Source organism: Thalassophryne amazonica, chromosome 5 (assembly GCF_902500255.1).
Source record: "Thalassophryne amazonica chromosome 5, fThaAma1.1, whole genome shotgun sequence".
Lineage (NCBI taxonomy): Eukaryota > Metazoa > Chordata > Actinopteri > Batrachoidiformes > Batrachoididae > Thalassophryne > Thalassophryne amazonica.
Genome location: NC_047107.1, coordinates 6,473,932 through 6,489,749, shown reverse-complemented (window position 1 = coordinate 6,489,749; position 15,818 = coordinate 6,473,932). Strand labels below are relative to the sequence as shown.

General features: G+C 42.4%; 1 protein-coding gene across 1 annotated transcript in view; it reads left to right on the top strand.

Annotated features, from left to right (window-relative positions):
* Positions 1–5,548: 5,548 nt before the first annotated feature.
* The window catches only part of cabp1a (calcium binding protein 1a), a 127,938-nt gene continuing 117,668 nt past the window's right edge, over positions 5,549–15,818 (top strand). The window contains exon 1 of the mRNA XM_034169690.1: positions 5,549–6,317. Within this exon, the coding sequence (XP_034025581.1) occupies positions 5,652–6,317 (666 nt within the window). The 5' untranslated portion in view covers positions 5,549–5,651. The remainder of the gene's footprint in view (positions 6,318–15,818) is intronic.

Genomic DNA, 15,818 nt, shown 5'->3' with positions numbered 1-15,818 from the left:
GAATGAACTCTGTAGGAATAAACTCAGCAGGAATGAACTCTTCAGGAATGAACTCTGTAGGAATAAACTCAGCAGGAATAAACTTTGTAGGAATAAACTCAGCAGGAATAAATTCATCAGCAATGAACTCTGCAAGAATAACTAAGCAGGATTAAACTCTGCAGAAATAAACTTATCAGGATGTTGTGTGGGCCGCTGAAGAGGAGGTACTGCTGGCCCACCACCACCAGAGGGCGCCCTGCCTGGAGTGCGGGCTCCAGGCACCGGAGGGCGCTGCCGCCTCACAGAAGCAGCCACGGTGACAGCTGTCACCCATCACCTGAGACAGCTGATTCCAATCAACAGGGAGGTATATCAGCAGGATGGCATCTCCACCTCATTGCCGAGATATCGCCCTATCAAAGAGGTAACAATCTCCGCCCAAACGTGCTATTAATTACAGTTGTAATTCTTGTTGATTGTTTGTAGGATAGCTGACTACTGGACAACTCTTGGATAAGTACTCACCTTCCTACATTCCTTTATTGTTGTTGACGAGAGGTGGAGGTGGAATCTCCACCCTCCGTGTTGCTGGGTGCAGCCGCACCCACACCTGACTGTTTCTGTTCCTTGCCAGCAGTACCGGATCCGACGAGCGGAGGCAGTGGCCACCTGGGAGTTCGGGACTTGGCGGCTCCAGTATTCCCGGGGTTCGGTGGCAGAGGAAATCGGGTTGGTTCCGGTTCGACTTGGACAGACGTCTCCTATCGTCGAGCCTGCCCACATGACACCGTTGTAATTGGACTCAATTTCAATATTGTAATCGGCTGTGTTTGTTGTGCCTGTTGCACAACAGTAAAAACAGTGTTATTTGACTCCTCCATTGTCTGTTCATTTGCGCCCCCTGTTGTGGGTCCGTGTTCCAACACTTTCACAACACAGGAATCAACTCTGCAGGAATAAACTCAGCAGGAATGAACTCTGCATGAAAAAAAAACTCTTCAGGAATGAAGTCAGTAGGAATGAACTCTGCATGAATAAACTCAGCAGGAATGAACTCATCAGGAATAAACTCAGCAGGAATGAACTCTTCAGGAATGAACTCATCAGGAATAAAGTCTTCAGGAATGAACTCTGCAGGGATAAACTCTTCAGGAATGAATTCATCAGGAATGAACTAATCAGGAACAAAATCATCAGGAATGAACTCATTAGGAATGATCTTGTCAGAAATTATCTCTGTAGGAAATAAACTCAGCAGAAATAAACTCTGCTGGAATAAACTCAGCAGGAATAAACTCTGTAGGAATAAACTCAGCAGCAATAAATTCATCAGGAATGAACTCTCCAGGAATAAACTCAGCAGGAATGAACTCTGCAGGGTTAAACTCTTCAGGAATGAACTCTGCAGGAATAAACTCAGCAGGAATGAACTCTTCAGGAATGAACTAATCAGGAATAAACTCATCAGGAATGAACTCATTAGGAATGATCTTGTCAGAAATGATCTCTGTAGGAATAAACTCAGCAGGATTAAACTCTGCAGAAATAAAGTTATCAGGAATCAACTCTGCAGGAATAAACTCAGCAGGAATGAACTCTGCAGGAATAAACTCTTCAGGAATGAACTCATCAGGAATGAAATCTGCAGGAATAAACTCTTCAGGAATGAACTCATCATGAATTAACTCAGCAGGAATGAACTAATGAGGAATGAACTCAGGAGGAATAAACAGCAGGAATGAACTCTGTAGGAATGAACTCATCAGGAATAAACTCAGCAGGAATGATCTCTGCAGGAATAAACTCAGCAGGAATGAACTTTGAAGGAATAAACTCATCAGGAATGAACTCATTATGAATAAACTTGTCAGGAATTAACTCTGTAGGAATAAACTCTGCAGAAATAAACTCTGCAGGAATAAACTCAGCAGGAATGAACTCTTCAGGAATGAACTAATCAGGAATGAACTCATCAGGAATGTACTCATTAGGAATGAACTTGTCAGGAATGAACTCTGTAGGAATAAACTCTGCAGGAATGAACTCTGCAGGAATAAACTCAGCAGGAATAAACTCTGTAGGAATAAACTCAGCAGGAATAAATTCATCAGCAATGAACTCTGCAAGAATAACTAAGCAGGATTAAACTCTGCAGAAATAAACTTATCAGGAATCAACTCTGCAGGAATAAACTCAGCAGGAATGAACTCTGCATGAAAAAAAACTCTTCAGGAATGAACTCAGTAGGAATGAACTCTGCATGAATAAACTCAGCAGGAATGAACTCTTCAGGAATGAACTCATCAGGAATAAAGTCTTCAGGAATGAACTCTGCAGGGATAAACTCTTCAGGAATGAATTCATCGGGAATGAACTCTGCAAGAATAAACTCAGCAGGAATTAACTCTTCAGGAATGAACTAATCACGAACAAAATCATCAGGAATGAACTCATTAGGAATGATCTTGTCAGAAATTATCTCTGTAGGAAATAAACTCAGCAGAAATAAACTCTGCTGGAATAAACTCAGCAGGAATAAACTCTGTAGGAATAAACTCAGCAGGAATAAATTAATCAGGAATGAACTCTCCAGGAATAAACTCAGCAGGAATGAACTCTGCAGGGTTAAACTCTTCAGGAATGAACTCTGTAGGAATAAACTCAGCAGGAATGAACTCTTCAGGAATGAACTCATCAGGAATAACCTCATCAGGAATGAACTCATTAGGAATGATCTTGTCAGAAATTATCTCTGTAGGAATAAACTCTGAAGAAATAAACTCTGCAGGAATGAACTCATCAGGAATAACCTCATCAGGAATGAACTCATTAGGAATGATCTTGTCAGAAATTATCTCTGTAGGAATAAACTCTGAAGAAATAAACTCTGCAGGAATGAACTCTGCAGGAATAAACTCAGCAGGAGTAAACTCTAGGAATAATCTCAGCAGGAATAAATTAATCAGGCATGAGCTCTGCAGGAATAAACTCAGCAGGAATGAACTCTGCAGGGATAAACTCTTCAGGAATGAATTAATCAGGAATTAACTCTGCAGGAATGAACTAATCAGGAATCAACTCAGAAGGAATGAACTAATCAGGAATGAACTCAGCAGGAATGAACTCAGCAGGAATGGACTCTGTAGGAATGAACTCATCAGGACTAAACTCAGCAGGAATAAACTCTGTAGGAATAAACTCAGCAGGAATAAATTCATCAGCAATGAACTCTGCAGGAATAAACTCAGCAGGATTAAACTCTGCAGAAATAAACTTATCAGGAATCAACTCTGCAGGAATAAACTCAGCAGGAATGAACTCCTCAGGAATGAACTCATCAGGAATAAAGTCTTCAGGAATAAACTCAGCAGGATTAAACTCTGCAGAAATAAACTTATCAGGAATCAACTCTTCAGGAATAAACTCATCAGGAATGAACTCATTAGGAATGATCTTGTCAGAAATGATCTCTGTAGGAATAAACTCTGCAGAAATAAACTCTGCAGGAATGAACTCTGCAGGAATAAACTCAGCAGGAATAAACTCTGTAGGAATAAACTCAGCAGGAATAAATTCATCAGGAATGAGCTCTGCAGGAATAAACTCAGCAGGAATGAACTTTGCAGGGATAAACTCTTCAGGAATGAATTCATCAGGAATTAACTCAGCAGGACTTAACTCTGCAGGAATAAACTCAGCAGGAATTAACTCATCAGGAATAAACTCAGCAGGAATGAACTCTTCAGGAATGAACTCATCAGGAATGAACTTGTCAGGAATAAACTCAGCAGGAATGACCTCTGCAGGAATAAACTCTGCAGGAATAAAGTCTTAAGGAATGAAAAGTGCAGGAATAAACTCTTCAGGATTGAACTACTAAGGAATGAACTCAGCAGGAATGATCTAATCAGGACTTAACTCAGCAGGAATGAACTCTGTAGGAATGAACTCATCAGGAATAAACTCAGCAGGAATGATCTCAGCAGGAATGAACTCATCAGGAATAAACTCAGCAGGAATGAACTCTTCAGGAATGAACACAGCAGGAATGACCTTTGCAGGAATAAACTCTGCAGGAATAAAGTATTCAGGAATGAAATCTCCAGGAATAAACTCTTCAGGAATGAACTTATCAGGAATGAACTCAGCAGGAATGAACTAATCAGGAATGAACTCAGCAGGAATGAACTCTTCAGGAATAAACTTAGCACGAATGAACTCATCAGGAATAAACTCAGCAGGAATGAACTCATCAGGAATAAACTAATCAGGAATGAACTCAGCAGGAATGAACTCTTCAGGAATAAACTTAGCAGGAATGAACTCTTCAGGAATGAGCTAATCAGGAATGAACTCTTCAGGAATGAACTCTTCAGGAATGAACTCAGCAGGAATTAACTCATCAGGAATAAACTCAGCAGGAATGAACTCTTCAGGAATGAACTCATCAGGAATGAACTCGTCAGGAATAAACTCAGCAGGAATGACCTCTGCCGGAATAAACTCTGCAGGAATAAAGTCTTAAGGAATGAAATGTGCAGGAATAAACTCCTCAGGATTGAACTACTAAGGAATGAACTCAGCAGGAATGAACTCAGCAGGAATGATCTCAGCAGGAATGAACTCATCAGGAATAAATTCAGCAGGAATGAACTCTTCAGGAATGAACTCAGCAGGAATGACCTTTGCAGGAATAAACTCTGCAGGAATAAAGTATTCAGGAATGAAATCTCCAGGAATAAACTCTTCAGGAATGAACTTATCAGGAATGAACTCAGCAGGAATGAACTAATCAGGAATGAACTCAGCAGGAATGAACTCTTCAGGAATAAACTTAGCACGAATGAACTCATCAGGAATAAACTCAGCAGGAATGAACTCATCAGGAATAAACTAATCAGGAATGAACTCAGCAGGAATGAACTCTTCAGGAATAAACTTAGCACGAATGAACTCATCAGGAATAAACTCAGCAGGAATGAACTCATCAGGAATAAATTAATCAGGAATGGACTCAGCAGGAATGAACTCTTCAGGAATAAACTTAGCAGGAATGAACTCTTCAGGAATAAACTTAGCAGGAATGAACTCTTCAGGAATGAGCTAATCAGGAATGAACTCAGCATGAATGAACTCTTCAGGAATAAACTTAGCAGGAATGAACTCTTCAGGAATGAGCTAATCAGGAATAAACTCTTTAGGAATGAACTCAGTGGTCTGTTTGTGTCCGGCCCCAGATTTCATCACATCTTGGTTTTGTCAGCCCCCCTTCTAGATCCGCCACTGAAAACCACAACGGGGGCGGGGGGGGGGGGGGGGGGGTAATTAACACCGGAACGAGCTCTGCAAAGTGTGTGTGTGTGTGTGTGTGTGTGTGTGTGTGTGTGTGTGTGTGTGTGTGTGTGTGTGTGTGTGTGTGTGTGTGTGTGTGGTTTGCGGGGCCCGGTTGCAGTTCCCGTGCACACGCACGTCGTTACGTTCTGATCAGCATCCGCATCAATGAAAAAGAGGTGACGCGCGCTCAGCAGCTCCCGCGCGCGCTCCCCGGTTGCGCCGCCGCGCAGCGATCAGGCGCAGAACCGGAGCCGAACTTCACTCGAGTCCACGATGGAAAGCACACGGCTTTCGATGATCCACGCACCGAGTCAGAGCGGAGCGGACCGGCAGCGATGAGCTCATCCTTCCCCAAATCCGAATCCACCACCTCCTTACTGAAGTCGTCCTCGGCGTGGAGACCGACGCGCCTCCCGGAGCGTCCGCACCCGCATCACCACCGACCCGCCGGCCCGCAGCGCGCCACCGGCGCCGAAGAGTCCTTCTGGCCGGCCGAATGCGACACCAGCGCCCGGAGACCGCTGTGCCACCCGAGCCTGCTGGGCACCCGGAGTCTTGACGATGCTGCCACGCGGGGCAAGTGCAGGACGCACGGCTCCCACGGCCCCCACGGCTCCCACGGTTCCCACGGCCACGCTCCAGAACCGCAGGATCCACACGGCAGGTCTTCCAAGCCCCCGCACCGGCACCACCGCAGGAAGCCCACGCGGGAGGAGCGCGCCCCGGCCGGACCTCCGGAACCCGAGCATCACCGGCGCACTCACAGACACGCACGTCACAGCGCACACGCGTCCTTTCCGTCGGACAGCAACGACGACACGGCTCCGCTGTGCCGGCCCGGGGGCCACCGGGCGCCCGAGCAGGTCGGCAGTCCGTCCGCCTCCTCCTGCTCTCTGGTCCCGCTGTCCAGCAGGTCCTCCCGACGCTCCCGGAGGTCCAGCGCTGCCTCGTGCGCGTCTGACGTCAATCTGCGCACAATCCTCAACTCTCTGTTCGGACAGGTAGGGCCCGAAATGAGCGTGCAACATCACAGGCACAAAATACAACAATAAAACCTCCGCGGAAGCATTTAAAGTGGCGGCGCGGGACACCAGGACCGAGATTAAAGGGGTCTTTTTATACAACAGTGGCCCGTTAGTGAGCGTGGCTTCTAATATTCAGGGGCTAACCTTTTGCCAACCAAAACGCAGAACCCAGAGGCTTTTTTGCTTGTATCCGTGCATGTCCACAATTATCCGCAGAGGCACATTTGTCTGTTGCCATGATTTTTGAGCTGCACAAAATTTTGGTTGCGGATGACATCTGCCTCACATACTCAATACATACTGAAGCTATGCGCTGTATATCCGCCGTTATCTGCTGATATCTGCAACTGACAGGGATTTGCGGCTTGGCAGCAGACTGGAACAGTGTGTAAAACATATATATTGCCTGTCACATCCACATCACGAACTAAAATAAGTTGTAGCAAATGCATGCAGATTGGCCATGAATAAAGCGTTTGTATTATGTCTGCTTTGCATCTGATTTGTGGACAATCTGCGAATGCATAACAAACATGTCACGTAAACCCAAAGTACTATATGTGGCAGAAATCGACATACCTGCCAGTCAGTGCCAGTCCAGCAGTGGAACCGTACAGATATAGTTATGGATCCCCAAAGACGTAATAGCTGCTGCCGTCCAACAATATACTGTAAATCCCCAGCTGCAGAGGCGTCAGCTGTGGACCTCCGTTCTCTTTCAGGACTTTCATTTAACACAAACAAAAGGAAGAGTTGCTGTTACAGATGCAACTCACACGGAACTCTCTCCTTTCATGACACTCTAAAAAAAAACACTGTCTCACACCCCCGAGCGGCTTCCCCCCTCCCGCTCCTCAAACTCATGAACAGTTAACCCTCACATTGTAGAAAAAGCTTGAATCTCTGACTGGACTGGGTTGTCCAGTCGAACCCAGTCCAGTCGAAGATTCAAGCTTTTTCTACTATGGAAACCACCTGGACAACTGAGAGCCTACACAGAAACATAACCCTTGCATGACAACATGAACATCAACTCTGTGATCAACTTGTCCGAGTCCAGCTATTGCTCCAGAGGCTGTGGTGTTGGTGTGAATAGTGATGCTGAAACGCCCGACTGTGCTTCTGTTATGTCCGCAATGCAGATGCCGCACATGTGCATTACAACCGCTGTTCCTGCCACACGTGCGCAATGCATTCACAATACATGCGTTGTACATCCGTGATTGTCATATATTCGCTACACATTATTAATATATCCATAATTCATACTGAGACATTTGTCATTTTTGGCCAATTCTGTTGTGGACGACAACGAACGCCTGACATTTGTATGTTCAATTCATGGCAATTATTCCTCTCCCCAGTGGGACCAGGCCTTAAGATGGTGTCACACCCACAGGCCAGTAAACAGGGCCGGACCACAGGGCCACAAAACAGCCCCGGGCTTTTCCCGCAAATACACCCAACAACTGACTTGGGGGGTGGTAAATCAATACAAAAAAAAGACACTGATGGACTATTATGACTGATTATTCAAGAGCAGAACAGCTAACGTTAATGCTGTTGTTGATTATATCTAAAATATGTGATTTGATCCAGGAAAACCCTTCACATTGTGCATTCTGTAATATGTAGCCAGGCTGACTAAGAGTCAGAGCTCTATTGAGCCGAGTATTCCATTAACTTTAACTAGTAATGACTTCATGACTTTCTTTGCTAATAAAATTTTACTATTAGAGAAAAATTTACTCATAACCATCCCAAAGATGTATCGTTATCTTTGGCTGCTTTCAGTGATGCCGGTATTTGGTTAGAGTCTTTCTCTCCGATTGTTCTGTCTGAGTTATTTTCATTAGTTACTTCCTCCAAACCATCAACATGTTTATTAGACCCCATTCCTACCAGGCTGCTCAAGGAAGCCCTACCATTAATTAATGCTTCGATCTTAAATATGATCAATCTATCTTTATTAGTTGGCTATGTACCACAGGCTTTTAAGGTGGCAGTAATTAAACCATTACTTAAAAAGCCATCACTTGACCCAGCTATCTTAGCTAATTATAGGCCAATCTCCAACCTTCCTTTTCTCTCAAAAATTCTTGAAAGGGTAGTTGTAAAACAGCTAACTGATCATCTGCAGAGGAATGGTCTATTTGAAGAGTTTCAGTCAGGTTTTAGAATTCATCATAGTACAGAAACAGCATTAGTGAAGGTTACAAATGATCTTCTTATGGCCTCGGACAGTGGACTCATCTCTGTGCTTGTTCTGTTAGACCTCAGTGCTGCTTTTGATACTGTTGACCATAAAATTTTATTACAGAGATTAGAGCATGCCATAGGTATTAAAGGCACTGCGCTGCGGTGGTTTGAATCATATTTGTCTAATAGATTACAAGTTGTTCATGTAAATGGGGAATCTTCTTCACAGACTAAAGTTAATTATGGAGTTCCACAAGGTCCTGTGCTAGGACCAATTTTATTCACTTTATACATGCTTCCCTTAGGCAGTATTATTAGAGGGTATTGTTTAAATTTTCATTGTTACGCAGATGATACCCAGCTTTATCTATCCATGAAGCCAGAGGACACACACCAATTAGCTAAACTGCAGGATTGTCTTACAGACATAAAGACATGGATGATCTCTAATTTCCTGCTTTTAAACTCAGATAAAACTGAAGTTATTGTACTTGGCCCCACAAATCTTAGAAACATGGTGTCTAACCAGATTCTTATTCTGGATGGCATTACCCTGACCTCTAGTAATACTGTGAGAAATCTTGGAATCATTTTTGATCAGGATATGTCATTCAATGCACATATTAAACAAATATGTAGGACTGCTTTTTTTGCATTTGCGCAATATCTCTAAAATTAGAAAGGTCTTGTCTCAGAGTGATGCTGAAAAACTAATTCATGCATTTATTTCCTCTAGGCTGGACTATTGTAATTCATTATTATCAGGTTGTCCTAAAAGTTCCCTGAAAAGCCTTCAGTTAATTCAAAATGCTGCAGCTAGAGTACTGACAGGGACTAGAAGGAGAGAGCATATCTCACCCATATTGGCCTCTCTTCATTGGCTTCCTGTTAATTCTAGAATAGAATTTAAAATTATTCTTCTTATTATAAGGTTTTGAATAATCAGGTCCCATCTTATCTTAGGGACCTCATAGTACCATATCACCCCAATAGAGCGCTTCACTCTCAGTCTGCAGGCTTACTTGTAGTTCCTAGGGTTTGTAAGGGTAGAATGGGAGGCAGAGCCTTCAGCTTTCAGGCTCCTCTCCTGTGGAACCAGCTCCCAATTCGGATCAGGGAGACAGACACCCTCTCTACTTTTAAGATTAGGCTTAAAACTTTCCTTTTTGCTAAAGCTTATAGTTAGGGCTGGATCAGGTGACCCTGAACCATCCCTTAGTTATGCTGCTATAGACTTAGACTGCTGGGGGGTTCCCATGATGCACTGAGTGTTTCTTTCTCTTTTTGCTCTGTATGCACCACTCTGCATTTAATCATTAGTGATCGATCTCTGCTCCCCTCCACAGCATGTCTTTTTCCTGGTTCTTTCCCTCAGCCCCAACCAGTCCCAGCAGAAGACTCCCCCTCCCTGAGCCTGGTTCTGCTGGAGGTTTCTTCCTGTTAAAAGGGAGTTTTTCCTTCCCACTGTAGCCAAGTGCTTGCTCACAGGGGGTCGTTTTGACCGTTGGGTTTTTACATAATTATTGTATGGCCTTGCCTTACAATATAAAGCGCCTTGGGGCAACTGTTTGTTGTGATTTGGCGCTATATAAATAAAATTGATTTGATTTTGATTTGATATGTCCAGGAAATACTGAAAATATGTAGAATGGCAGTATTCTGGTGGAATTGGGTTTTCATTAAATTGCTATTGTAATATGTAACTGTAACATCCAGTCTGTCACATATGAAAATATCTCACCAACATATGCTCATTAACATTTGTTTATTAGTATTGTTTGGAATGTCAGCCTTTAAACCTGTATTTATACCTCAAAATTCAATTTTTAAAAACCAGTCAGCTTTTGTTAATCATAGCATTTGAACCAGGCAAGAAGAATGAAAACATTGAAAAGAGCTTAAAAAGGGGTTTCAGGTGGTATCAAAATCTCAAATTTCTTTGGAAGTTTTTTCTCGATCCCATCACATTCTGGAATCAGCCTGCTTGAAACATTTTATACTTTTAATATTATGCTGCATTTTTGTTAGTTAAACCTGACAAACAGACCTAAAACTAGGCTATTAACAAATTGCACAGTGCAACACTGGTGTGATTAGTTATGATGCCAGTCAACCTTTATCATAATGAATGAATGAGTTTATTCTGGTACAAAGAAATAAAGAGAGAAAACCTTTTCAGTACAAAAAAAAAACAATTTCTCACTTAACCTAAGTAACTGGAAGGGTGTAGATAGACGCAAACGTTTATATACACGTACAGAGTAAATTTTGCAGAGTAAAAGTTACTCTGCCAGGATAACATTTGGTCACAGTCCAAATAGAGTTAAAATACATTCTATTATAGAGTGAAATCAACTCTACTGTCTTGTCAAATCATGTTTTTCAACTCCAATAAGAGTCATTCACAGCATGATCGAGTTGATTTTACACTGTGATAGAACTAATTCAGCACTGTGATACAGTGTAGGTGACACCAAAAGATGTGCACAAATAATCACTAAAAATGATGAAATGTTGATATTTAAAAAAATCTTGAACAATAAAAGTTGACAAGAAGTGCACAGGTGAAGGATAAACAACGGCTGTCTGAAGCCTGCGCTCTATTTCAGCCCTCAGCCGCGGCCATATTGTTGCTACGTCATCACCGGAACGGGACCGACTGATTCAAACCCAAATCATTTGTAAACATGGCAGAGGCTGAGCTGTTTTCAGACGATTTTTTCTAGTGTGGAGCTTTTTTTAAGTCCTTATTTCTGAAGCAGCTGTGAGGTCACAGCCTGATGGGTTTGAGCCTTTTTTAGACCACAATGAGGAAGTTGAAACTTTGGAGGAAAACTTCAGTCTGACAATAGTGATGATATTGGCAGAGTTCAGAACACAGAATGGTGATTATAAAATAAATCAATCAATAAATACTGCAGGCGATTTCTGCATGCAGGTGGCGATGATACTTTTTTGCCAGCTCTTTGGTCTAATCAACAGATTTAAAAACATAGTTTCTCTATCTGTGACATTTGAAAAAAATGTAATGAGGAAATGTGGAATTTTTATTTATGATATTTTTTCTGAGAAACAGGTGCATATATTTCAAATCTGAAAAATGTCACGAGGGCATGAAAATATCAGCTATTTTTTAAAATAAATATTGTTTCCTTCTTGAATACAGTTAGTGTACTGTACGATGGTGGCATAACATATTATTACTAAATATTAAAATCATTCACACAAGGAGTAAATAATATAGTCTTACCTGTCTGTTTCAGTGAGGTCATCTTCAGTGTGATGAAAAGTCTGAAAATAATTGAATTTGTCTTCTTGATTCAATTTCACTTTATTTTCATTTATATAGCACCAAATCACAACAAAGTTGCCTCAAGGTGTTTCACACAAGTAAGGTCTAACCTTACAACCTTGTCTTGGCTGAAAAAAAGTCCAGGATGGTTTGAGTTTCTGCTGTACTGATCTGGGACCGGTGTCCCCCAAAAATCTGTTCGCCCTGCCTTCACTGCACATGCCTCATTTCTGTGCGCCAGCCGCGGGTCACAATTATCACTTTGTTTCTGCTTCAAACTGCTCTCCAGTCATCATCTGTCTCAACGACAGATATCTAATGCTTTTGTACAACAATTATTTCCACATAAATTCAGCATTATTTCATCATAAAAGATGGAGGAAGCGATCAGAGCGCATGAAGTGCTAGCTGATGCGTGCACTGCGCATCAGTCATTTCAAAGCGTCACAGAGTATCACCTTGTTTCTGTTTAAAACTGACTTCAGAATGATTTAAGAGGTTTTACTTTGTCTTCTGAAGGTTAATAATCCCATTAATCCATTTGATCGCTTTGGGTGAAGAGACTCCATCTCAGACGAGCGGCTGAGCTCCAAAATGATGTATGCACAGTGGAGGCAGGGCAGACCAATTTTTAGGGGCGGACCATTCGGTCTGCAACACCAGCACAGTCAGCTACAGGTGTAATCCGTTCAGTGTGTCTGTGGCTGATGGATCGAGTCTCTCCTGTGAACGGATCTTCTTGTTCCACCGCAGCCCACTTTGCACTGCAAGTTAAAAGACTCGCAGTTCCTCAGCTGCTCATAACGTCTCAGTCTGCACGCGAGAAGCCGCACGTGGTCGTCAATGTAAGTGTTCTACCTGCCAATCAAAAGGATTTTGCCATCGTGAATTAACCTTTCTGACACAGAAAACACGGTGCAGCACCGACCCGAAACACTTGGCGGAAACGGGGCTGTCACACAGTAAATTTTGCTGAGTAAAATATAGGGAAAACTGGGGCATGGTGGATCAGTCTAGAAAGTGATTTTCTAAGCTCCATTATCAAGTGGATGGCAAATATTACTTGTTGAAGCTTATACATTTATTTTTCCATGAATTATTTCTATAATTTGTGTATATAAACAACTGTTTTCATGTTTGAACAGAAATTATGACAGTTGCATTTACACTCAACAAAAATATAAACGCAACACTTTTGGTTTTGCTCCCATTTTGTATGAGATGAACTCAAAGATCTAAAACTTTTTCCACATACACAATATCACCATTTCCCTCAAATATTTTGTTCACAAACCAGTCTAAATCTGTGATAGTGAGCACTTCTCCTTTGCTGAGATAATCCATCCCACCTCACAGGTGTGCCATATCAAGATGCTGATTAGACACCATGATTAGTGCACAGGTGTGCCTTAGACTGCCCACAATAAAAGGCCACTCTGAAAGGTGCAGTTTTATCACACAGCACAATGCCACAGATGTCGCAGGATTTGAGGGAGCGTGCAGTTGGCATGCTGACAGCAGGAATGTCAACCAGAGCTGTTGCTCGTGTATTGAATCTTCATTTCTCTACCATAAGCCGTCTCCAAAGTCGTTTCAGAGAATTTGGCAGTACATCCAACCAGCCTCACAACCGCAGACCACGTGTAACCACACCAGCCCAGGACCTCCACATCCAGCATGTTCACCTCCAAGATCGTCTGAGACCAGCCACTCGGACAGCTGCTGGAACAATCGGTTTGCATAACCAAAGAATTTCTGCACAAACTGTCAGAAACCGTCTCAGGGAAGCTCATCTGCATGCTCGTCGTCCTCATCGGGGTCTCGACCTGACTCCAGTTCGTTGTCGTAACCGACTTGAGTGGGCAAATGCTCACATTCGCTGGCGTTTGGCACGTTGGAGAGGTGTTCTCTTCACGGATGAATCCCGGTTCACACTGTTCAGGGCAGATGGCAGACAGCGTGTGTGGCGTCGTGTGGGTGAACGGTTTTCTGATGTCAATGTTGTGAATCGAGTGGCCCATGGTGGCGGTGGGGTTATGATATGGGCAGGCGTCTGTTATGGACGAAGAACACAGGTGCATTTTATTGATGGCATTTTGAATGCACAGAGATACCGTGACGAGATCCTGAGGCCCATTGTTGTGCCATACATCCAAGAACATCACCTCATGTTGCAGCAGGATAATGCACGGCCCCATGTTGCAAGGATCTGTACACAATTCTTGGAAGCTGAAAATGTCCCAGTTCTTGCATGGCCGGCATACTCACCGGACATGTCACCCATTGAGCATGTTTGGGATGCTCTGGACCGGTGTATACGACAGCGTGTACCAGTTCCTGCCAACATTCAGCAACTTCGCACAGCCATTGAAGAGGAGTGGACCAACATTCCACAGGCCACAATTGACAACCTGATCAACTCTATGCGAAGGAGATGTGTTGCACTGCATGAGGCAAATGGTGGTCACACCAGATACTGACTGGTATCCCCCCCAATAAAACAAAACTGCACCTTTCAGAGTGGCCTTTTATTGTGGGCAGTCTAAGGCACACCTGTGCACTAATCATGGTGTCTAATCAGCATCTTGATATGGCACACCTGTGAGGTGGGATGGATTATCTCAGCAAAGGAGAAGTGCTCACTATCACAGATTTAGACTGGTTTGTGAACAATATTTGAGGGAAATGATGATATTGTGTATGTGGAAAAAGTTTTAGATCTTTGAGTTCATCTCATACAAAATGGGAGCAAAACCAAAAGTGTTGCGTTTATATTTTTGTTGAGTGTATTACAGTTTCTAAAGGACTTACAGTATATCACTATATAAGACCCTCACACATTACAAAGCTGGTTTGCTGGATTATAGTTTGTATAAGCATCAGCATATATTTAATAATTTTGAAGAAAACTTTATAATCATTTCATTTCATTATATTCTAAGTTGATTCACTGTGCCCCGTGAATTAGTGTCCGGGGCACAGTGAATCAAAAATTTTAAAATTGATTTTAAACACCTGTAAATTACACTTGGGGAGAAATAAAAAACACAGCCTTATAAACAATAACTTGCTGTATTAAATCCAGAATAGAATGACCTAAACCTATGCATAATGTGTTTATGCTGCCACAAAACAACATTTCTGATCCACTGTGTCCCGGTTTCCCCTACTCTACCAGGATAACATTTGATGCCAGTCTAAATAGAGTAAAATCTAATCTATTGTTGAGTGAAATCAACTCTACCATCTTGTCACATCAAGTGTTTCTACTCCAATAAGAGTTGATTGTACACTGTGAAAGAGTTGATTTTGCACTGTGACAGAGTGACAGAGCTCGATTTGGACTGGGACCAAATGTTATCCCAGCAGAGTAAATTTTACTCTGCCAAATTTACTGTGCAGTAGCCTGTAAAAATTCATAACTGAATCCATAAATGAATGGGACAATTAAGATAACGGTTCCGGTACTGATATCACTTCCTCCTTCTTCTTCAATGTCGGGACTCGCCGAGAAGTTCCTGGTTTTTCGTGGCGCACAGTTCAAAATCCAAATATTTCTTTCTTCAGTAACTGCACACCAGGAAAGGATAAATTTCAAACTATTGTTTAATTTTAGTCTTAAATACTCAAAAAATATATATATTACATATCATGTCACCTATACTTTAACTTTATTTGGATTGGGACCAGATTTTATTCTGGCAGAGTTTATTTTACTCTGCAAAATTTACTATGTTACCTTTTACCAGAGAGAACATAGAGAGGGCCAACTCCCACAAAATGATGTCATCTGGACACCATTTTGATTGTGTGTAACTGGGGCAGCTCAGCTGCTGCAGTGGAGTGATGCTTTGTAAACAAAACTTCACTTGAGTCAAGCTACTGTAATGCAGTATTTGACTTTAGAACACAAGGAACTACTATTACAAACATTTATTTAAACAGCTGTTATGATTGTGGAGTGTATAGTGTGGAAAATAAGGCGC